Here is a 25,343-nt window from a genome sequence, read left to right on the forward strand (position 1 = left end):
TCCTCGCTCATAGCTCCTCAGAGCTGTGCAAATCAGAGCTTTGGGACGGTCCGCAAGATGGCGGAGCAGAACATCTTCCGGTTTAAGCGAGGATCGAGGAAACGACAAATAAGAGACTTGAGAAGCAGCCTGTGGCACCTTTTCACCTCAATGATAAATTTATTCATTTTAATTCAGTTAAACTCCCTGACTTTAATAGCTCCTGAGTAACATTTCTGGGTGGAGTTGATTCACTCTGCAGGTGGACGTTATCAGTTATGTTTTGAGAAAATTGATGTGTGGCGTGACATGTTAAATATGTAATGCTCCGTATTTGTATAGCGCCTTTCTAGTCTCTTTGACCACTCAAAGCGCTTTTACACTACATCCACCAGTCATACACATTCATACACTGAGCCTAAGTGCTCAAACGGAAACTAACATTCACACACATTCATACACTGGCGGAACAGCCGGCAAATCGGGGTTGAGTATCTTGCCCAAGGACACTTCGACACGCAAGCCAAGGATTGAACCGCCGACCTTCCGATTAACGGCTAACCCGCTCTACCTCCTGAGCCACAGCCGCCCCATATGTCAACTGCGTGAGTCTCTCAAGACAGCTTTTAACCTGAAAATCTCATCACGGTTGTAATCTAGTCCCACCTCTAGTTCTCAGCGTTAGTGACTTCTTAATTTCGTGTGTTTTCTGTTTGTTTCTTGTGTATCCTAAACGCTACTTAATACACAAGTGCCAGAATAAACTGGAACCAGAGGCTGCTATACAAGTATGGAAATATAAAATTGTATTTATATTGCACCAAAACAAAACAAAAACAGAACACACAATTCAGGACTGGACTGCATTAACAGGGAAACTGCTGTAGAGTTGAGCACAAAAATCAATTATAACCAAACCGGTAGGCAAATTAAAAAATAAACCACACACTCAAACCAAATTAAATCATACCATTAAATTACACTAAATTTAACTGCATACAGCACACAAAGTTGCCCCAAACTACACATTCTACCCTCCAGTTTCCCCCTTTAATACAGCCAGAAACACAAGATATGACATACAATGACCTAGGGGGAGCGCAATAAATCTACCATAGGTGGGAAAAATAGTGGTTGGCTCTCCTAATAACGTCTATTTAAAACATAAAAGAAAAACAGCAACACATTAGTATACAAAAATGAAAATTTTAAAAGAAACATTCCACAAAACATGAGCAATTTAACAAATATCATACCTTGCTTGACTTGGAGGCACTTTCCCCTCCCCCAGCTAAAAATGATTCATGGCTCTAGTTCTAGACATGCATTATTAACATTGGGTTTTAAAACATATTTTTAAAAATGAAACCTAAAAATAAAGCCTACCAAACAAAGGCTGGCCTCAGCTGCTCTCTCAGGTGTGTCTGACTGCAGGAAGAAGGAGCCAGGTGAGCTTCCATCCTCACTGCCTGCTTTCAAGCAAAGAAAAAATATGATGGAAAAAAGTCACATAAAAGCTACACTGCGGAGACCAGACATATAAGTCTTTTGCAAAATTCAAAATTTTTTTCGAGTCATTAGATGGCGGGCCAGAACATAGTCAATTTATCATTTATAATTCCTCATTTACTGTTAGCTGTTAGCTCAGTCAGCAGTGCAAAGGACTCCAGTTTGAAGGGTTGTGTGTTCAGTTGCAGCTGGTATTATTTTACCAAATTGAATATGAAGAGATCGTTTTACATGTTCACAATTAAGCATGTGAAGGAGTGTGTGCCTCCCGGCGATTGGTCCACATCAACTTGTGGAACTTATTTTCATTTCCCCAGTATCTCCAGGCAGAGGAAATCCCTGCCTTCTCATTCAGGTGAATCTGATCTCTCGACGCCTTTTTCAGATGTGTGTCAAGCAAGCCAGAGACTCTTTTGAATTTCCTTCAGATCTTTTCAAAGTAAAGGATCTCAATTAAACACAGCTTAAAGTACTGCTGCAAAGATGTTCTCGCGCTATTATTTTGTAGGCACAATCACTTAAGAGGAAGTGATTATGTGAGTAACTTTTGCTGTCATGACTGAGGTCTGTTTTAGCACCAGCCACTATAATGTTCTTTTGTATGTGTTTTTTTGCTTCAATCAAAGTATTCTGGCCACCTGCCATTTATTATTGCTGGCGGGCCAGCTTTGGCCCACGGGCCGCCTTTTGCCAAACACTGGCCTAGACACTGAGAGATGGGAGGTCTGGAGTCCAGCAAACAGTGCTATGAAGTCAAAGTCTGGAAGTGGCCTGTGAAAGCAGCAAGAAAGGATTATGGGAGTTGTGATAAAAAGCAGATGAGTAGAGGTGTGTGTGTGTTTAACTTACTGGTTTCCGTTTGTGTTTTGATGTTGAGATCTGAATAATCAGTAAAAGAAGCTCAGATGGGAGTGGTTCAGAGAAAAGATGGCACTCACATCAAATACGTGTGTAAAAGGATAAAATCAAGAGCGGGCAAATAAAAGCTCCTGGGACATGGCCCAAAAAAATGTATTTGAAATTCTTCCATGGCAACCACTCAGGGTATTTGATGTCATCCTGTACCTCGTTTAACTCAATTGCCTGTGACTATAAAAAGCTGGTACAGACAGCAAGCATTTGTTGACATGACTGTCACTGAAAAAACTGACATCCCACTTAGCATAAATCATTCTGCCCATATAGATATGTGCATATTGGAAAAGCTTAATATAACATTAAAAAACATTTTTAAAATCTGTAACTACTGTTTAACTTAACATCAGTGTAAGTAGCCTATGCTCTTTACCATGCTCACCTATTGTTTAATTTCTTTTTGAAAAAAAAATAAAGCAATATTACAAAGCAAACTGGAAAGCAATACTTGATGATAACATCAGCATTAGTTAGCAGGTCTACCATCTTCATAATTTAGATTATTAACATTCTAACATTTTCTTGTTAGCACTAAACACAAAGTACAGCTGAGGCTGATGGGAATGTCTTTAGTGTTATCTTACATTTTATTTAGTGTCATAGACCTAGCATTCAAGAGATGGCTGCCTTGGTGTGTGGTGCACTTTGTTTTGGAAACTCGGCTGTGATAGCGCTTTCTCCACAGAAGAGCATATGAACATCAGAGAAACAACACCAGTAGATTTATTTCCCGCTTTTCTTGCGTCATCAGTGGAATTATTGGAATTATCCGCCAGGTCAGACACATTGCGCTACCAGGAATATTTCTATCCAACAGGTGCTCACTGTGCAACAAACTGGAAGAACTTCAGCTACTCATATATATAAAATGTCTGACAGAGTGAAACATCTGGCAAAGGAAGCATGGTATGTTGGAGAAGAGTTCACCATATTTAAATAGGTCATATTATGCTCATTTTCAGGTTCAAAATCTTATTTAGGGGTTTACCAGAACAGGTTTACATGGTTTGGTAATGTTTAGCCCCATGGTGGAAGGAGGAGACATGGATTCAGGAGTTCTTCACCTGGTGCTCTAATTTATTTCTTCACCAGACACGTGGAAAGTGCAGTAGTGCACTATTCAAATTATCATTACAAATTGATATTGAACAACAAAAAACACTATATTATGCCCCAACTATTGGGCTCTAGCACAAGTGTCCTTCCAGGCCAAAGCTGCCAGAGGAGCCTCTGCCTCCTTCCTTTTTACAGAAAGCCCCTCCTACTAGACAAACCAAAGTTATTTGGAAATCAATCACACAACATCATGCTACCTCAACATTTCTGGCTACATCAATAGACAATATATCAACTATAAAACCAGAGACTAAATGTTACATGCTGAACAAGCTTCACAAAACAGAAAACTTTAGGTAAGCCAGTACACCCCTCTGTACTGGCTTACACTTGGACCATTCCAGGTCCTCCCCCCTATAAATTACTCCATCACTTTGCCACTTCGGCCCAGATCCCTGCTTGAAGATGAGAACAGGTGAATGAAATATGCAAACATTTTGATGACCTTGGGTAAATCCAATAACCTGAAATAAATGACTTGTATGTGTTGTATTTATCTAATCATGATTACTATTCTTTCGATTAGTCCATTGATGCTAAAGGTAATGCTAATGCTCATGCTAAAGTTAGCTTAGCAAAGACCAATGCTACCACTGGTTTAAATGAAGGCATGGGGCAGCCCCATGACAGGTTTCATTTTCAAAAACACCATATATTTCTCAAACTGCACATTGCTGCAGCTCCTCTTTTCACCCTGTGTTTTGAACGCTTCATTTTAGCTATGTAGTGATACATCTTGCCTCTACAAGATCTTTGTTGGGAGTTGCACATACGCAGTTCCTGCTACTACCACTACTAGCCAATCAGAAGCAGAGTAGGGCGGGCCATGTGAAGCTGGTAAACACGGCTTCGGTTCAGCTGTACATGTTCCCCTTACCAACTTAGCAACATGGACTGGAGCAAGAGTTTGAGTGGTGAGTTATTATTTTGTAACAAATGTATGTTTCAAGTTTGAACTGAGCTCTGTCTCTACATCACAGTAACAACTTTGTCATTTGACTGCCTGGATGGGTAGCTAGTGTTTGGAAGGAACAGGGAATGCAGCAGGCGTACGTCTTGTCACCGTGTGCTGCAGCTCGGAGTGTTTTTCCACCCGTGTTTTTGAGGGCTTGTTGGACTAGCCGCTTGGCGAGCGTTATGCATTTCATGTCACAGGGATAAAAGGGAAGAGGCTGGACTACAAATGAGCTGTCAGGCAGTTCAGAGCAGTGTTTTCTGTGGGAGACGCAAACTCTCTTTGGGGTGGACTTGGAGCTTTTTAACTTTGTAAACCTATTACATGCACAAAAAATGTATATAACTCAATAAAGGAGAGGGAAAAGCCAAAAAGCATAATATGACCTCTTTAATTTTGATGGACCTTTATATTTAGCTTTATATAAAAACTTTTCAATCAGCTTCCTCCCACAGAAGACATTTTCACAAGTCACAGTAGGGAAAGCAGATGTTAAATAATAAAATGAATGATGGCGGAATTCCATGCAGCTGCTTCAATTTCAGGGTCCTGGTATCGTGCATGCTGGCCCACTTTCACACTGTCTCTGTCTAACTGGGACAATTTAATTGAATCAAGCCATCATTAATGTTGTTGCTGATGTGAAGAGGACTAAATACGCCAAACAAATAAGATATTAGCACAGTTATCATTGTGTGCAGATGCGGCGGCCATTAGCTCTTTCAAACAATTTTTTCCCCCACCTTTGTTACTGAATTATGCCTATAGCAGAAATACAATCATCGGCATTTGAAAAGATAGTGTCAGGATTGGATTAAGTGCAGTGGAACCTGGGCAACATGTTCATCAAATATGGCAGCTTGGTCAGTGGCCCTTCACTATAATGCTCTACGTACGCCTCCAGCATCAGTTTTGCGTGTGCAGGGCTCAGTGGTCAAGTTACCAATAATAAATATGCATCGTCAAGTTAGCCTCATATTTTATTTTGGAGTCTAACATCGAGAAACTTCTGCAGCTTGGTTAGGTTTAGGCACCAAAACTACATGGTTAGAAAAAGATTATGGTTTGGGATGGAGATCTCATCATTGTATCTTTTTTTGAGTTCATTAGTATCTTGCTTATTGCTCCTAAAAAGCCGTTAGGGGCACTGGGGAGATTTTAATGAGCTTGATTATACTGCGTTACAGTCTAGCGGGCAGGACGCGACACAAAGCTGGTGATTTTCTACTCAATAAATATATTTGTTCGACAGGGAAGCTGTGCACAAACAAGAATATATGTATATTAATTTTATTTTTGAAAAAGCACCCCCAAAAAAGGCACTTTCTCTCAAGGAAGAAAAAGGGCAGGTGCTCAAACCCTGTTTGATGTCTATGTGTGCATGCGCCTGCTAGCTGGTAGAATTTTGCAAAATAAACATCTAAAATCTGAGGTTCACTTTACCAGAGGTGCTGAAGTTAATGTGTGTGGGATCGTGTGTGAGATCTGAATGAGCGGAAAGTGATGAAGATTGTGATGGTCATGACGTTGAGAGAAGGGAACAGGATGCCGTGGGAGGCATAAAAAGCTTTGAAGCTATTCCATGACTGAAGCCCTGTATAAGGTAGTACGAACTGACGATCTGGGTGATTCTTTAAGGCTGTGGCCAGTGCATGGATTTGAACGGGGGTGTTGAGATACTCACACTTGCTGTGCTGGGTTGGGTTGTGGGGGCAGATTGTTCTGGCATGGGTCTCGCCGCAGAAACAGCATTAGTGCAAAAATCTGCAACTAGAAACAGACCAGCCTAGGTCATAGAAATTGTTGCACACCATCCTCCCTGCCTGGAAAAGGACTGGTCTGCCTTTCCTATCTACGCCTTGAGGGAGAGTGCCACGGGTGGTGGGCTGCGTGCAGGCTGGTTTGGGGGTGACTGACGGTGGGGGGGCTTTGAGGGGCTGATGGTTGGGTTTTGAGGGTTTGAAATGGACGAAGGGTTGGGGGATGGGGCATGAGGCAGAGGGATGGCGAGGGTGCAAGGACAGATGTGATGGCGCACCACAAAGGTTGCAGTACAGGGAGGGTCATGCTGCAAAGACGCGGCAGTAAAGCTTGGGGTCTAGGGTGCCCCAGTGCCCCTTAAATATCAATAAAGATTAATAACACCCACAAGATCCGCTCTAGCAACCTCAAGAAAATGGACTTAAACACTGGTCAGCAGCACATCACAAGTAATAGGATGCAGCTGCAAAGATGATCACAATATAAAAAGCTACGCATGTGAGTCTCTGTTTACATTATTATTATTATCATCCTTCCAGCTGACACATCCATATATACAGTATTTCAGTTCTGTACACAATTTGACCAATACTTTGATCAATGCAGCCCTAAAGATTGAATTGAAAGGTAAAAGTAGGAATATAACTGTCACAGTCTAATTTGAAAGAATTTTTTTTTAATTAAAACTGACTTGACCTTTTCTGCTTTATAATCATATTGAGTATATACTCTATGAGCAAAGCAGAGCATGGTCTGGATGAGTCTACAACGCTGAATTTGGAAATGGTTGTTAGGGACTCCATGTTTGATGTTTAAACGTATTCAAAGTTGATGGACCATATTCTCAACAGTATCTTGTTGCTGCTGTTTACATTCCCCCAGATGCAAATAAAAAATGCCTCAGAAAATTATTACATTTTGTGTGTATAAGTCACATGTATATATGTAAATAATAGTATGTATTGTTTTTTTTTATACAATATTTGTGTGTTATATGTGTGTTGTGTGTGATGAAGGGGCTACAACTTACATTTCAATGTGTGTGTTTTAAAATCACCTTGATTGAAGAAAAAATATTTTTGCACCAAAGGATTACGTCAGCAAAAGAAACATTGTGTGACTCCTTGAGTGGTCTGGATGCAGGAAGTTGCATGCAGGCTAATTATTCAGCAAGCAAAACAACAGTGTGAATTATTGCTGATTAATTAAGCACATACCAGTCTTCCTTGAGGCAGTGTAACTTGACTAATTACCAATTAGCCAGGACCCGATCATGCTGTCTCTGCATGCTGTCTGTTGCTGTGTGTTGTCATAATATGACCCTGTCTGTTTAATTTGTGGCACTTTGCATGTTGCCTGTTCTGCTCTGATGACCCTGTGGGTGAAACATGGAATTATAAAACTGGATCAGTGCTCATTACTCACTCAGTAATGCATTCTGACAAGATTCCACTCCCATGCTGTCACTTTTACAGCAACTGTTTGTTTTATAGTTTTCTCTCCTGTGAATGATCACAGTTGCAATGATAAAGGGGTACAACAAGTTTTCATAATAACAGTGTCAGTGTTGCACCCAAACACGGTCAAACGTTATTCTACATTCTCTCCTTTTAATATTAACTAATACACAATTCTTCACAAGGACAACAGGGCTGTGTATTGTTATGTCTTATTTAGTGCATGAATATAATATAAAAATTATCTTTGGGCCTCCTGCAGTTTGCCTACCAGGCAAACAGGTCAGTAGAGGATGCAGTCGCTATAAGACTCCAATACATCCTGCAGCACCTCAACACCCCAGGGTACATATGCAAGGATCTTGTTTGTGCACTTAAACTTGGAATTCAACACAGTTGTCCCAGAAATCCTCCGCTCTAAACGGACCAAGCTCATTGTCCTAGCCCCCACCTGTCAGTGGATCACAAACTTAATTCCACAAATCACCTGGACAGTCCTCTTCCTTTACTACACAAACAACTGCACCTCAGGATGTCTGTCTGTTAAACACCTGAGGTTTCCAGATGACATCTGAATCGGTTCTACACTGCAATCATCCCAGCTTTTCTCCGTACAACCATCACTGTGTGGTTTGGATCAGCCACCAAACAGGACAGGAACACACTACAACAAAGAGCCAAGGCTACAGAAAAATCCTTCATGCCAAACCGCCCTCATTCAGAACTTATACATGTCCAGAGTCAGGAAACAGGCCGGGGACATCACTGCCGACCCATAACACAGACCCATAACACAATGGACACAAACTGTTCTTCTCCCCTGTGGTAGGCGCTACAGAGCACTGGATGCCAAAACAACCAGACACAAGAACAATTTCAATCATACAGTGTCAATAACCCTGTCACAATAAAACAGCCACTTACCTACAAATTAGAAGTTATATTTACAGTTTAATATACACACTATTTTCATCATCCATCAATGTCAAAAAAAAACCCTGCATGGCTATAGTCATGTATAGTGTTTATAACCGTATGTAACCAGCCACTTCATGTATTTCCTTTCATTGTTTTTTTTTTTTTTAAATATCAAACACATAATTTAGCCTTATTGTATACTGTTGGTCATTGTTGCTTTTTAAACACTTGTTTTTTTTCACCTAGTAGTTAGGTTATGTATATAATATATAATTTAAATTTTACCTATCATTGTTCTGCTCTATTGGAACTAACATTGACAGCAACGAAAAACCGGAGTCAAATTGCTTGTGTGTGCACATGCTTGGACAATAAAGCTGAGTCTGATCCCAATCTGTCTCCTTGCAGTGTTTAATTGGAGGGCTCTCTTTCTCCTCACGGGTCCCCGGGGAGCAGGGGTGTGGAGGAGGCAGGGAGACGCACCTGGCGCCTCTGTGCTTCACTTTCAGGCAGCCGAGCGCACACAACAAAAGGAGATGCAATCTGCAGCCGTTCCATTTAAAACAAGTTGTATCAAGCTTGCCGGGGAAGCGAGAAAACCACCGGAAGCTTCTCCTTCAAAATAAAGGTCTGGGATTGACGCTCTGTGCCGAGGCTTTATTCTATTACCTTCTTTGGTTTATAGTAAAGAGGCGCCCAAGCTCATATAATACTGAAAAAAACTATATGCACATGAAGACAAAAATTGTACGATTGACTGATTATGGTGTTCATAGACACCAAAATGTCCATTTTAATATTTATTTTAAATATAAACTATCACAGCAGATATGTGAAGAACTGTAGGCCCACACTGTGGTAAGATCGTTCTGACAAAACTATGAGAAGAAACAAATATTTTATTTATTTTAATTATTGTAAAACATTGTAGGCCTACTTGTTTTTCACATTGCTTTGGCAATTGGCAAGATAAACAAACAAGTTGATTAAAGCAGACAGAATACGTTACTGAAATACACTGCTGCAAAGTTATTCATGGGCACCCCAATCAGTAGCCTACATTTACTCCACTGGTCGAGGGGAAACACCTGGTGGGATATCATTTATGGGGTGAGGTGCATTTATATAAATAACAGTTGACACTGACATTCCATTTAAGTATAGTATTACTCCACTTTTGGCCACTTGGGGAAAACAGACTTTAAAATAGAATGAAAGACACACATCCCTGACATATGAAAACATATTTTATAATTCTCATTAGCCCTTTAACATAACAAGTAATCATTAACTTGAGTGTAAAATAAACATTAAAATGTGAAATACTCATTAATGGGTCATTTTTATAGGGTTCCATTTGGACTTCATAACTTGGGATACATAAATAGTTGATTTACCAATATTTTAAAGCTCTGTTATATAATGGGTGTATAACTTTATGAAAAACATCATGGTCGAGCTCAGGCAACTTTATTGTATTAAATTTAAATATATTACAATGTGACACGCGGGAAATGTCCACCCTGTTAAGGACTTAGACATAACTGTTCAAAAGTGTTTTCAGGGTATGATTGCAATCCCATCCATATCTTTATGCAAATACAAGTATACACTTAATATTTGGTCATTTCAATCAACTATGAAGGAAAAATACCAAGATAACAGGGGAGACCGAGGTCTAACAGGGTGCAGTAGCATAACAGGGTGGACAAATAACCACCCAATTAGTGTCCACCCTGTTGAAAAACTAACAGGGTGGACATTTTGAGCTAAAGTTAGACTTTTCCTGCCTGTGTTAGCATAACGGCTCGCAGGACCTTCCTATAATTTTTCACAAACAGTTGTTGAAATTATTTTATTTGACTGATCTCCTCAAAACTTAGGCCTAACAGGATGGACACATTATGTTCAAGCACATTAAACTAACTTAATAAAAATGTCAAAATCAGATAGTTGAGCTAGAAATTCACACAGCTAAATTTCCCTCCACTGGTGTGATGCCACCAGGTCACCTAATGAAAGTGATGTCAGTTAAAAAAAAAGCTTTTCCACTTAAAGGAGCAGTGCAACTCAGCAAGGTGGACATGGTCGTTGGGGACAAATATAAAACCTTATTTTTTTGTACAGAAGTGAACAATTTTGATAAAAACAACATTTGATGAAATTGATTTTGACTAGGAAAACTAAATAATAATGAAATGTTTGCAAATACACATGTTATTTTTTATCTAAGTTTAATGATTAACACTGGGGACATGGCAAAATCCCATAGTAGCCTACCCCTTAAACCAAAGCTTTTAAAATGCACAAAAACTCTCATCTCATTGTAATCATAAAAATTAACATGAAAAACCAAATGGAACTAGTATTTGTTTAAATTTAAACAAAATACAAGATGATTTGGACTGGGGACGCAAAAGGCACCACATAAAAAATTGACCCTAATGTAGCTTTAAAAATGCTAAAATTATAGTGATTCTAGCTGGACGTGGAGAGGTTTACTATGCAATGGACGCCGGAAGTACTTTTGCTGTTTTTCGCGGGCTTGACACTGGTGAAAGGAAACCAGAAGGTGCTCGAAAGAAAGCAGGGATGCAGAGCAGAGTGAAAATTAGAGCGACAGAGAGGGAGGGAGAGAGAGAGAAGCGCACCATCGTTGAATGCGGCCCGGCTATAATTTCCTAGCGGAGAGGAGGAGAAGAGAGGACAGGGCATCCAGAGAAGAAAGACAAGACAGAGAGATAAGGAGGGGAGACGAGCGCTTCTATCATCTGAAACACTGTGTTGTTTTCACGGACGTAGTGTGCAGCATCACCTCGCTTTCTACGCATCATCCGCCCGGGGAGAGGACTGTCCGCATCTCGGTAAGGTAAACAAACCCACCTCTCGCACAGTTAAACATTTCGCCCTCTCTTTTTCTCATAATAAGCGCATGGAAAATATAACGTTAATGGCAGACCCCAGTTTTTTTGCGATGTTGTTGAAAGCTGTTCTTGTCAATTTCACCGGGCTAATAGTCTTCAGTACGGACGGGTATCCCGCGTATTACTGTTTTTGACGCAATAGCACAAGTGTCCCTCTGCAAGACCGGGAGAAACCCAACAACAGTTAACGTTACGAAACGTGTTTTTTTGTTTGTTTTGTTTTTTTTTATATCCCACGTAAGGTTGCGAACGTTACGCCAAACTTCACATCAGTGCAGCCTGTCTTCGTCGGCTTAAATAAGCAGCGTTTCATTTGGTTATATTTCGACTGTGAACGTCTTTAATGCCCTCATATGTGCACGTGCGTAATGTTAGTGAATGAACTGACATTTTATTGAAATAGGTGCTGATTGCTGAACATGTCGAACACTAAATGAACTGTTTCCAGCTAGGCTTAAATACTGTTAAATTCTACATGTGTAGGCCTAACCTACGTTTCGCTGTTAATCAACGCGAATTCCCTTTTTTTCCTACCAGTTTTGGTTTGACATCCAGGCATAAACTGCGTGCACGCTGGGAGCACGTCAGGATACCGTGTTGTACTCAGACTGCCAGAGCACACAGTGGGTGGCTCAGGTTTATAATTACGGTTTGTGCTCATTTGGGGAACTGAACCAGTCTGAGCAGTGCTTTCCAAAAATGGGGCCCATGGGAGGTTTATTAAGGTGTGTGTAGGAGACCTGGACAGCAAAATTACAAATCATTTATTTCACTATAATGTCATTCCATATAAAGGCTACAAATTAGAGAAAGAGTTGGTAATTCAGTATCTGTTGGTATGCCTCCGTATGTGTGAAAACAACTTGATAGTTATTTCATGAATGATGCATGTCACAGCATGAGAAATGCTTTTTGAAATTATAGTGTGGTTGTAACTACACACAAGAGTTGTTTCCCATGTACTTCATATCTGTGCTGATATAACACTGTAATAATTAGCACTATAATAATTGTCTATCTCCCACCCCATCAGTGACTCTTGGCATCACAAGGTTCAGGTTCTGAACTATTGTTACCCACTGTAGGGAGCAGACAGTTATATTCAGTGCTGTACAAATACATTTCCACTCCTGTGAACCTTTATGACTAAATGGGGTCTTAAATGAATCTGTCTGGGGTTCTGAGACATGGAAAGGTTTGTGTTAAAGGATTGGGTTGTCGCGTCTTCTTTAGTAATCACATAATGTGTCGGCATTGATGGTATGGTATTGTTGTGCACTGTACACCCATTTACAGTTACATACAGTTACACCCTTTTCCTTCTACTTTTAGTGCACTGTACTACACACTTTTAGTAGGCCATAAAAATAATATAATAATTTCATAGTGCATTTTTTTTTCAAATACTGCTCTATTGTGTCTTCACAATATCTACTTAAAAATATCTTATATATTCTTTTAACTATATAGTATAAATAAAAATTATGTGGAAGCTGCTGTTCAGTTTTTTAATCGGTCATCCTAAATGCTGGAAAATGCTCCAGGTTCCTTTAGTGTGAGAGTACTCCGCTGTCAGCCAGGACTGGAACAACTTCACAAGCCATGTGCTAATTTTTGTGCATTAAAAAACAGCACAGTAAAAGTCACAGTGCAGTGTACGATATTGATCTACAGCCGTACATTTGATTTAATTAAAGGCAGTGGTAAAAAGAAAGGTCTTCAGTCTTGATTTAAAAGAAACTGATAGTTTCAGCAGACCTGCAGTTAGGAGCCTTTTCTTCATACAGTTTTATAAATAAGGACCCAGGTCTATTTTGAGAAAAAAAAACCTTGTTTTATTTTTAAATCACAGTGTTCATTGCTGTGTTGGGGGAAAATTGCCTCAGCAAATATAAAGACCTTTATTGCCTTCACATAGTCAGCAGGTGTTTGCTAGTATACTGAATAACAAAATGTAGTCTGGTGTTAGGCTGGTGCTCATAAGTCACTTATTCATGTGTAAGCAACTGGTATGAAACAGAGGAGGTAAATAACTGCGAAGACCGCAGAGATGCCCATCACGCTAAGCTTAAGTTACAGCGACTGGAATCGGGTGGTTGCTAATGATTTCAGCAGTGCACTGAAGCTGAAAGCAGTCGTGGTTGCCAATCATTTTGTAGGCCCATTGTCCTGAAATCATAATTAGATTATATTGTTGTCAGAGCAGCATTATTTCATTGTACCAAATGGTGGCTTTAATGGTAACATGCAGACAGACATCCTCCTCTGAAGCGCCGCTGACTTTTGTTCTGTTCATCTTTTGGGACGCCTCTTTCTCTCAAGGCTGAGAGGAATGACTCTATGATGAAACCTCTTCTGGCATAATCCTGAAATATCTGTAATAAGCTGCAATTGGCTAATAATATTGCCTATGTCAATGTATCGGTCAATGTAACTGTTATTTAGAGATGACGACACAATGAAGTTATGCTCATGAAACAGTAGCCCGTTATATTAACCCAGATAGTTAAGTCATGAGCTTGAGATAACAGGCTTTAAAAATAAATATGAGCAACCACAGGAGCTGTCAGCTTCTGTAAGAGTGCTATCTGCTTTTTCTGTATTTTATTCCCCATGTCCCTCACCCTTCCATCTATGCTGTCTGCGACTCTGCTGCCGCATGTCTCCATATCAAGGCTTCTATCGATCCACCAGTTGAATGGACCAGACTCCATTTATGGTTCACATGACATGCTTTGAGCTGGAGTGGATTTTCATGTCAGTGTGCCCAGCCTGCTCAACAGCTCTTTGTGCTCTAATAAGGGGTATGACCAGAGAGGGCAATCCCCCCATCTCAAGAAGATATGAGCCACAGCACCCGGTCATGACTGCTGAACCTCTGTGCTGCTCAGATAGATGTGGAGATATGAAGCTGACAGGAAGGAGAATGCTTTGCTTTGCTCAGAGAAATCACCCTGATAGCTGATTAAGGAGCACATCTGCAAGGGGAACGGCATCTTCTGAAACTAGACATTCCACAGTGAGATTCCACAGCTTTTTTTTTTATATATATAGTACAGAGATGGCATTCATACATTCTTCCTAAAACACAAGGCACAAGAACAGCTTTATGTTGTCTGCTGGTGTGTTTTTCAAAGCGCTAAGTGACTTACTATAACTTCAGATGCAAATATTTCATAATAACTTAATAACAGCTGCATGGAGTTTAGTCACAAAAATTTAATGTAGAAATCAGGAACAAAATGTCTTTAATGTAAAATATTCAGCGTTAAACAAATGCATCACCTGATATACAGGTTGTTACCTTTACAGCACAGTGTACTGTATAAGCAAATTACGTCATTTTGTCTAATATAGTTTTGGTATTGTTGTTATTTTTTAATTGTCTTATGTCTGCATGGCAGAGGACACAAAGACTCACACTGTGGGCAAGTCCTACGAAGTCTCTTCATTGTCCCTACAGGAAAGAGACCTGCTCCTCAAATTCCATGTTTATCTTTCACTGCTATTCTCAGTGGCTGTCATACCCAGAGTGCACTGTGGCCTGCGTGGTCAAATGTGGTGATCAAATGGTGAAATGTTTTCTCATTTCATTAACTGGACTAAGTTAGCGTCTTAGTTTTGATTCAGAGCTGGAATTATCATAGCTACTTTTGCAGTGCTATAGGAGAGGAGAGAGTAAGTTGTGCTGGTAGTTTGTTTTTTTTCCTAATGAGCGAAGGGGGTCAGAGGGCCATGTTTAAGAATCACTATTTGTTATTAAACGTAATTGTTAGAAAATGTCAGCCTTTACTTTTTATTTTCTCCAATACTAACTACCTTTGGTGCAAATATAATAAATAAAAAATATGGTTATTTGTGGTGGAGGGAGGGTCATTTTCCCCCAGTCAAGATAAAAATAAGTCACCCTAAATTTAGGTCGGTAAAAGATTCACCGTGTCGGTTATCCAATAAATTCTGTTATCTTCCAGACCAGAGAATCAGAGGACATTAATTGACAAAAAGTGAACATATCTAATAACCTCTGTTTTGTCACAAAATAACCTTTAAATAACCTCCTTAAAACCCCTCAGTCAGGGTGGAGTGTGATTATTATAATGTACTTTGAACTCAGGTTTTTTTTTTTCATTTATATGTGATTGGCTGATTGCTTAAAAGCCTCATTTCCTGCTTTTGCTTTATTTCTATCATTTCTTGCTAATGTTTTTTTCAACCACACACACACCAAGCGGGTCAGAAAAGTGAAGCCAATATGGAAGTGCCTTAAATCTATATTCTTTCTAACTGCCAGCAGGGTCCACGCGGTGAAGTAATTTCCACCGCGGCAATATGTTGGGGTCTCAACAGTATGCTGTATTTTTGCATTTTTCATCAATGAAGTAATCTGGTGCCACATAGCAGAGTAAGAGTGTCTGTATCTGTCACCTCACTGCACAGCGTGCCACTAACAGCAGCTTTATGGTCGGAGCAAGCTAGCTGCTGGGTGCTACTCAACAACATTGCCAAGCAAACTCCTTTTTGTAGTTTGACTTTTTCAGACGTAGCTATATATATCATTACCTTCAGGGCATGCCTATCAAGTCAGTTTAAATACTGCAGCAACGCAGGTGATTTAAAAATAAAAACTTGTTTTATTTTTAAATCACAGTGTTCATTGCTAGACAGATGGAGTGTGTTGTGTTGTAGGCTTGGACTCTATCAAGGTATTATGGCATATCAGGTATATAAGTATAGACATCCCAACAGCGTGACTTTCGATACCGTCAAAAATACAGACGCTCCTCTTTTCTGTTAATTTCTGACAATTTACTATAATAAACAAAAATGTTTATTAAAGTAAATCTTTTTTTTTTATTTGAAGCTTGGGAGGTCCCGATCCGTGTCATTTAAAACTGAGTATCTCCAGTGTGTGTCGCTTTAGTCGATAAGTCGATATTGACTATTCTAACATTGACACAAACTTGAGGCTAGTGGCGGTTGATTTGGCAAAATATCATATCACAATTTATTTCAGGCAAGATCCCAATTTACGATGTTATCACAATTCATTTTCATGTTGGTTTTTAAGACTATTTTGCAAGTTATTGGTTTGTTGGTTTAAAACAGAAAAATAACACTACTTTATTAATCGTATACAATGTAGTCTAATCATTCATTCAAACAACAAAGAACTGATTAATTTTGAATACAGGGCCGAGGGGGTCTTCTTGGCGGGTTTCGCTCTTTGCAACCCGGGGGTGACTCAGCTAATAGGACAGCTAGCAGTACGGCTAACCGAGCTAACTAGCCGCCGATAAAGATGCAAAAGTAAACGTATCTCTTCATCAAGAAACTCTGTGAAGCACCTCTGTACTATATTCCCTGATGGTCTCTGTGTTCAGTCTCGTTCATGCCGTGTTCACTGGGAGGCTGCTGAATGCGGTTTCTTTGCCCGCTAGCTCAGCTCTGGTTCTGGTGCCCAATCTGGCACCGCTCGACATTATCCCGGCCTAAAAACCTGCAGTGCTTGAGTAGAGGTGTAACGCAGTAAACACAGTAAACTCCCCAGTAGGGATACACAATACTGAAAAAATGTGATGTTGCGATATTGATCAGGAATATTGCAATAATGATATTGATTTTGATATTCTTAAACATAAGTAAAAATACAAGTGTGTGGGCCTTGTTTCTGATATATTTCCTCTTTGATCTCTGTTGTTTTGTTGTCTCCCTGAGCCGCACTATCTTCTTGCTTTTCTGTCCTTTCTTTTCTTTTGCTTCCCTGACACGCTTTGCTTTTTTTGTTTTCTCTTTCTCTTCACTCACACGCTATCAAAGTATGCACACACCTGTCATGTGGTAAGCCCCATAGTGAAGTGGACCTATTTGCTCACACTTTAGTTACGATAGGGCAATGAACTAAGCTCTAAATCGAACTCAACCAAACGGATGCATTTGTCCACAAATGAAATGGAATATTGCGTACTTTCTGCAACATTTTTGATATGATATTATCCAACGTGATATTGCAGTAACAATATTGAGTCAATTTATTGCGCAACCCTACTTTCCAGGTGCTCCAAGCTCCCAGTCCGGGCTGAGTTAGCGGTGACCACTAGGCTAACTGAGCTAATTAAATAACAGCCGCTAGTTAGCCAGGGTTAGCAGTTACTTTAGCAATAAGTCAATCAATCAATCAAACACAAAATGTATTCATAGAGCACTTTAAATATCCAAAGTGGACAGAAAGTGCTGTACAGAAAAATAAATACACATAATACATAGTTCACATGACGTTAGGCATTTAAAAGCAAATAAAATAATCTTAAAGTGGATCCTATAATGTACAGGCAGCTAGTGGAGTGAGGCTAAAATGGGGGATATGTGCTCACCCCCACGTACAGTGCATTATAGTAATCCAATCGAGTTGTTACAAAGGCGTGGATTACGGTCTCAAAGTGCGACCTAGAAAGAACTGGCTTTATTTTGGCCAGTGGCCACAACTGAAAAAAAGCTTGTCTTTACGACTGTCCTTATCTGTCAAAGTAAGTCAGAGTCTTAAAGTCGATCGAGTCGATTTTAACCCCGAGGTTAGTGATCGTTGGCTTGATGTACTGACTCAAGGAACCCAGATCGACACGGGGGGTCCCAGTGGTGCCACCAAAAAACATCACTTCTGTCTTACTTTCATTAAGACTTAAAAAGTTAGGAGCCATCCAGGCCTTTATGTCGTCAAGACACTTAAGTAACGGTCCAAAAGTTTCATTCTTTTTAAGAGGCACATAGATTTAACTCGTCCACATAACAGTGGAATGACATACCAAGCTAAGTAGGGAACCAAGCGGGAGCAAATATAGAGAGAAGAGGGCCTAAAATTGAGCCCTGTGGGACCCCACAAGAGAGAGGATCAGAGGAGGACACAGAATCTCCACAGTTGACACAGAAATTTCTACCTTCTAAATAAGACTTGAACCATTTGAGTGCTATGCCCTTGATGCCCACCCACCGCTCCAAATGAGAGATCAGGATTTCCAACAAACAATCTAATTGTGGTTCTCAAGGTGTCTAGGGGTATCGGGACATAAACATAAACCAGATATATTTGGTATTGAAAGGATATTTATTTAAAATAAAGCTAACAGAGCTCACAACAGAAAATGGGCCAATGGGTGCTGTGGAAATCAACAAAGGAATATAACAGAAGGAGGTTCTCAAAAGGAGGATTACTAATCTAACTACAGGCAAAAATAAAAGGAATAAACCAAAAACCTCAATGCTTTGCCAAAACCAAAACACAAAGCGCACAGCACCCCTGAACCCAGTGGCAACTAACATAAAACACAACTACTATGGGTGCAAGAATGTTTTTAGATCTTAAATCCTGGCCCACTTCCTTATTTTTACACAGTTTTAACAAAGTCACGTACACAATGTCTAAACAACACTAAATACAACAACAAGCTCTGAGACATGTGGCACCCAGGCAAGCAAATCGGGTGTGACAGCTGCCTCGACTGGCAGACCAAGCAGGCTTTTTAAACAGATGGTGGACTTCGCTGGAGCTCCTTGATTGGCATGCTGCACCAATCAGCGTCAGCGTCAGGGTCACAGGAACCCAGGAACCCAGGAAGTAGGTAGGACCTTCCTTTTTCGCACAGCCAATCCGCAGCGTGGGTTGGCACAACCTACTCAGCATAATAGATAGAAATGCACAGCCAGCCGTAACAGTCCACTGTGTCAAATGCCGCAGTCGGATCAAGAAGCACAAGAATAACACAATCCCCGGAGTCAGTAACTAAAAGGATATAATTAAAAAGTTTTAGAAGAGCTGATTCGCTGCTATACAGGGTATGCAAGTAACACTTCTGTTTCTCAGCAAACTCCGTAAATCACAGAGAGTTGAGGCAGAGGCAGCCAGGGGACATGGGGAACTTTAATGTTTATTTTATGACGTCCAACAGTTACAGTGCTGCCTTTGTAGACAGCGGAGGACCCAGGCAGCGAGGCTGCTGATTTGCTATGTTGACAGAGCAGTGTGGGCACTGTAACACAATATTAACGATCTCTCTGAAAAGGCAGATTGTGGAGACATTTTAATCATTCACGATCTAATATCGGGAAAATCGCACACCGCTACTTGAGGCTTCAAAATGGTAGTTAACAAACCAATGGGTGACGGTGTGGTGGCTACGTCCATTTCTTTTATATAGTCTATAACAAACAATCAAGTGCAGAGAGACATGCCTTTATTCCTAAGTCACTCTGTTTGATAAGTATATTTGGTTACATTTAGTATGAAGCTTCCTTCTTTTCTGATCTGCTCTCTTTTGCCCTGTTAAAGATGCCGTTTGTTCTGTTTTTGTAGTTTTTTAGCTATAAGATGTTCGCAGTAACCAGGCAAAGGCTGCTATGGTTTAAGTCTCTAAATGATCTCTGATGATGAATAGTCTCTGATGATACACGGGGCAACTTTTTGAGCAATGTTGCTGGGCAATCTTACATACAAATGCATGTCCTGCTTTCCTACATGGCATTATAACTTTTATTAAAAATAGAATCAACTCTGGAAAGGTAGCTGTGATATGACGATATGATGTGATATGAGGGCAGCCCTGCTAGTAGTAACACTGTGTCCCTTAATCATAAAGACATCTGTAATTTTACAGCACTTAACGGCACTTTCCTCCTGCCTTTTCTCCATCTCAGCTCTGCCTTTTCTCTTTCTCTCGTTCTCCTGCGCATTTTGTCTCCACACTGCTCGTCCACTCACACTCACGCACTGACTGAACGCTGTGTGATGTGTGTCGCGTGTGATGACAGAGATCATACCATCAGGTTAAAAGCAGGTGGGAGGCTGACAGTCTACAGATCTGAGCGACTGTGGCTGCCCTGTGACAGATTCAACTTTTATATTCTTGTTTTGCAAAAGTCTGGATGTCGTATTTGGCGCAGCAGCACTGCAGGAGAGAGAGACACGCCTGTGATCTGGATTCTCCTATTAAAAATAGGATAGCTATATCATCGCCGCCACTGGTTAAGTTGATAATAACAGTTGATAATAACAGCAGACTAAAACAGCCCTCGGACCGACGAGGCCAGTCCGCAAGTTTAATCTCCACAGAGTCTTCTTGTTTACAGTGTCGTCGGTCACTAGCGTGCAAAACAATAGCCTTCACTCTTGGACTCTTGGATTTTTCAACACGCCTAAGTGGCTAGTGGGAGTGACTGTGTTATCCGTCACGGCCAAAATCCACCCACCAAACAGTTGGGTTGGCGGGTGTTAATGTGAAGCCCTGATTGTTTTTAGGTCTAATTAAATAAATATACAGTACACTGTATAATGCTACATGATAAATATACCCACAAACAGACCCAGTGATCGATGATCAACCCAAAAAATCCTGATTGGACACCTCTACTAATAGCCTTCATAAAGAACTCAATGGCGCTGTGGAAAACAAGTCTGGAAGCCAACTCAAAGCCAGTTGCACAAGATCATCACAAAGACTGGCTACGGATACCAGTTCCGAAGTGAAAGTTGTATACCAGGAATGAGCGAGACATCGACATCTCACTGATCCACACTACCAGGATGTACAGCAACGACACTGGAATGTCTTTCAGACTGTACAAGTGATGTCGGATGGTATCAAAAAGAGGGAAAAGAATGAAAACTGAGGGGATTGAACTACCAGAAAGCAACATTGCAGATGTTCAGGACAGCTGCATATATCTTTGGGGTCCCACAGGCTAACGGAAACCATGAGGAAAAGATGGTAATGTTATCATGTAGGATTCAGACCAGATTGCTTTTAATTCTCAAGTATACTGTATGCCTTTGCTGGAGTATTTGTCTTCATAAATCTTCTCAATTAATTATATAATTTCTGAAGTTTGAAGTTTAAGTCTGAAGTATGAGATAAGTGGACTGAATGGAATCTACAAATTACAGTAGTCTCTTTTTTAAACTACTTGTGTAACAATTTCTGTGTAAATAACAACTTTGAAGAGGGAGGCGGGAAAATGATGAACATTTTTACCAACATTGTAGGAGTCCTTACGCACGGAATAGGGAGAGGTTACATTTACAGTCTACCACCTGTGAATTCCCCACTGTCCACTTTGAATAAAAGGCAGTTTTATGGAGTTTTACACTGACTGGAGCTTTGGCTATTTTTACTTGCCCCTGCCCATATTCAGTATAATGAAACATTCAGTTTTAAGATGAATACGAAGTGGAAAGTAGGTTAAACATCACACCTTGTTTACAATAACGTTATGAGGATGAGAACCTGGATAAGGTAGAAGGGATCTACCTGCCATCTGGGGTCTTGTGTCTCATTTTACCACATGGGGTAATACTTCGCTTCTTCTCGCTCCATCCATTGTATCAATGGGAAAATTAAAAAATTTCCTCCAAAACTACACATTCTGTTACTTCTGGAGTGGTGATGAAACTTCTGTTTCCTCATCTCAGCTGGAAAAGCTGTAGAAAGGTGACACAGTGGCTGGCTTTTTGCAAATATTGTGAGATTTTACTGAAGATACCACGTTATGTGGGCAAGAATTTCACAGGCCATAGTCGCAAAACATCATAAGTCAAAAACTAGCTCCTAACTGGCAGAGTTAAGAGGAACTCAACTAATAAGGGCAGTGTCAGTTCTACTTTTCATACTCTTAAGTTTTTGGTCTAAGAGTAATTTACAAAACATTTCAAATTGTATCACTTAAAGAAGCCCCTGAGTAGGCTTCTAACAGCATATTTAGATTGTGGCAATTTTATTGGGATCCAATCAGCTCGCCAAAAAAGCCATTTAAAAGGACTTCTAGAGATCGCCTCCTTGGATCTTGCATCTTCCAGCCTAGTTGAAGGAAGACAATTTTTTTCTGATTTGTGTGATTACAGAGATATTTACTGCTTTTATATTTCACACAGCAATCAACTTGATTGAACAGAAGTTAATTTATTCTCTGTAGAGATGAATAACTGTTCAATACTTTACAGGCAATTGTTTTTCAAAGTTTATGCAACTTTCAGAGTTTTAATGGGATATCAACAGACAATCCGATTTATGTTTCTCTTCCGATAGGACAGTAGTTTCACAGGTAACTGCTACACTTCAGTTTATTCAAGGCAAACATTTTCTGTTTGGTGATGCTCTGTCTACACTGCGGTTGTGAAATGTTGATCAGGTTTGTCGTGTTGCACAATACGTGTCTCGCTAACTTCATCAACCATGTAAATTACATGTATACCTTGAAAGGTTACTGCAAGCTATGAAATGTTCCAGACCAACAACCACAAGGTAAAACAGCTTTTGTCTTTGTTATAGTTTCACCTATGGAATATCACAGATTTGAGCCCAGCCAATGCACTTGGATTGGATTTCAAGGCCGATACCAATAACTACATTTTAAACTTTGAAGAAATCTGCTAATGGTATATTGATCAATATAAATTTTTTAACAAAACATAACATGGTCAAACTTTTAATCCATTTTCTGTAAGGATACCTTATAATTTGTTATCCGGTTTAATTGGTTATTTTTACCAAGATAAGAACTGAATAGGACATTTTGCGGTTAACAATACACTTGCCAGCAACACTGTTTCTAAATTACCTGACACATATAAAAATATACAAAATACACTTGATATGATAAAATCAGCAGATAATATTGGCCAGGCTGATGTATCGGAAAACAGATTTCAGGTTTAACTAGAAAAGCTGGGAGGGTTAAAGATAAAGTAGAAAATGGGAAAAATACACAATTTGAAAATGTCACGTTTTCTGCTAGAATGGCAAAATAAATCATGATTAATCATTGCAATATACTGTAAACTCAAGATGATCAGGTGTTCACCATAATCAATGCCTTTTCTGAGTGCAGTTTTAGAATCCTGACACAAAAAAAATGGGTGTTGTGTCTCATTTTACCACACAGTAAGGGTAATGTGAGTGTAGGTATGGAACAAGTTTACTCCTGGGGGGAATAAAATGACTTAAAGGTCCATTTTTGTCCTCTTCAGGCATTTCACTAAAGTCATAGCAGCATGTCAGCACAGATAGTCTGATCTCTTTCAAGGAACATAACGTGATACTTTCCATTTTCAGCAAGAGTGCATCTCCTCTTTAGTGTCATGCGTTGGGGGTGGGAGGTGGCCAAGTGAAAACACAGAAATCTATTATCATATTATAATCTATTTAACTCTGTTGAGTTCTCTCTAGAGCTGTAGTCAACCAAAGAAATTCTTGGTCAACTGGAATTCTTCCAGTCAGACAAGGGAATGCCCACATAAAATACTAGTGAGGGCAGGATAACGCGGCACAGGTGAAACTAATAAGGGCGGAGCAGACAATGACACAAACACATGGAGACAGGAAGTGAAATAACTGAAACTAGACGAGTATAGTATATACTTATATGTATTACTAAATACATCACTAAATACTGTGTGTCTTCTTCTCGCTCCATCTCTCTTGGCACTGGTTGTGTGCAGTGTGACAGATGAGCTAGGACAACCAGACCAATATTAAAAGGGCTGGTTCTCCACAAGGACTCAGAGGTCTCCAGATGGTATGGCTGGGTGGGGGAACTTACCTATTTTAATGCTGACTGTGTTACATGGGGATGCAGAGATAAGCAGCATCATCACTAGCAGTATTACAGTTAAGTGTATGTCTTGATATTGTATTGTCTGTTTTGGCTTTATAATGATGCTGCACGCTTTTCATGAGGTTTGGTGCAGGGATATACTAGGATTGTAAAGATTTACAGAGTCTCTCCGTTGAAGGCAATAACTGAAGCCATACGTGGAATTGTTGGGACTTGGGAACTGGCCTAAATGAAATCCTGTTGATAAAGACCCTGATGTGTGGCAGGACAAATGCTGTAATTGTCTGTTTTATGTTTGATTTAGCACATCATCTGAGAGGGAGAGACCCCTTCAATACACAGGAGATTTTAGACCTAACTCTGATGTTACCCTAAGGTTTTTGTTAATCTGCCTACACCATTTAAAAAAAACAGAAAAGAAAAGAAAGCCTTCGTTAAGAAAAATATGGGATTATATTAATTATTGGAAAATGTTCCTAACTAGAAAGTGTGACGTTGTTGCAGTAGTTGTTCCTCATGTCCAAAATCCACAGCCAAACAAAAATACATTCTGAAGTTCAGCTGAAGATAATATGAGGCTTCATCAGTCTGTGTTAGACAAATCAAGTTGATATCTTTTCTAAAAATTAGTTAGAAATTGTGTTTCCTTGCTGAGCTGTGGTGGAGGAATAGTAACACGAAGAGGGACATTTACACTAAGAAGACTTCAGAATACCCACCTGATGTGCCTAACTAACTCATATTCACTTCAGCTGACCTTCAGAATGTATTATTGCACATAAAGATGGTGGATTTTGTCCCACATTGCTTTGATTCAAACTGTGCTATGGCCAGAGTTAGACCCGTTGAAAAAGAGAGTTGCAGCACATGGTTCCTGTAGATCTCAAAAGTTCGAGGCAAAGCGCTGCTGTCAACCTGTTTGAATGGTTTCCGATGGATGATATATAATGCCAAAATCAAAACAAAGATATGGATATTCCACTTACAATCTAATATACATGACTATCTTAACTAGTACCTTTTACCTAGTTTTAGATTGATTTTTTTTTTACTTAATGAACTAGAAAAATACATTGGGTTATACTTTAGATTTCAGAATGTGACTGGTATGTCATTCAGCTGCATTATTTTCTACAGCATAACAATAACAATAGCCATTAATGGTTTTAGATTAGATTAGAAAAGATGATGGTGACTGAGGAAATTTAAAAA

General features: G+C 39.8%; 1 protein-coding gene across 2 annotated transcripts in view; it reads left to right on the plus strand.

Moving 5' to 3' along the window:
- The first annotated feature begins 11,270 nt into the window (after positions 1-11,270).
- The window catches only part of cntn2 (contactin 2), a 53,184-nt gene continuing 39,111 nt past the window's right edge, over positions 11,271-25,343 (plus strand). Inside the window, exon 1 of one of the 2 annotated variants that reach the window (XM_046028394.1) lies at positions 11,271-11,474. In XM_046028394.1, the coding sequence (XP_045884350.1) occupies positions 11,271-11,474 (204 nt within the window). Of the gene's footprint in view, positions 11,480-25,343 lie in introns of both variants that reach the window. The other variant, XM_046028395.1, reaches the window with a different exon arrangement.

The sequence above is a fragment of the Micropterus dolomieu genome, linkage group LG18 (assembly GCF_021292245.1).
Source record: "Micropterus dolomieu isolate WLL.071019.BEF.003 ecotype Adirondacks linkage group LG18, ASM2129224v1, whole genome shotgun sequence".
Lineage (NCBI taxonomy): Eukaryota > Metazoa > Chordata > Actinopteri > Centrarchiformes > Centrarchidae > Micropterus > Micropterus dolomieu.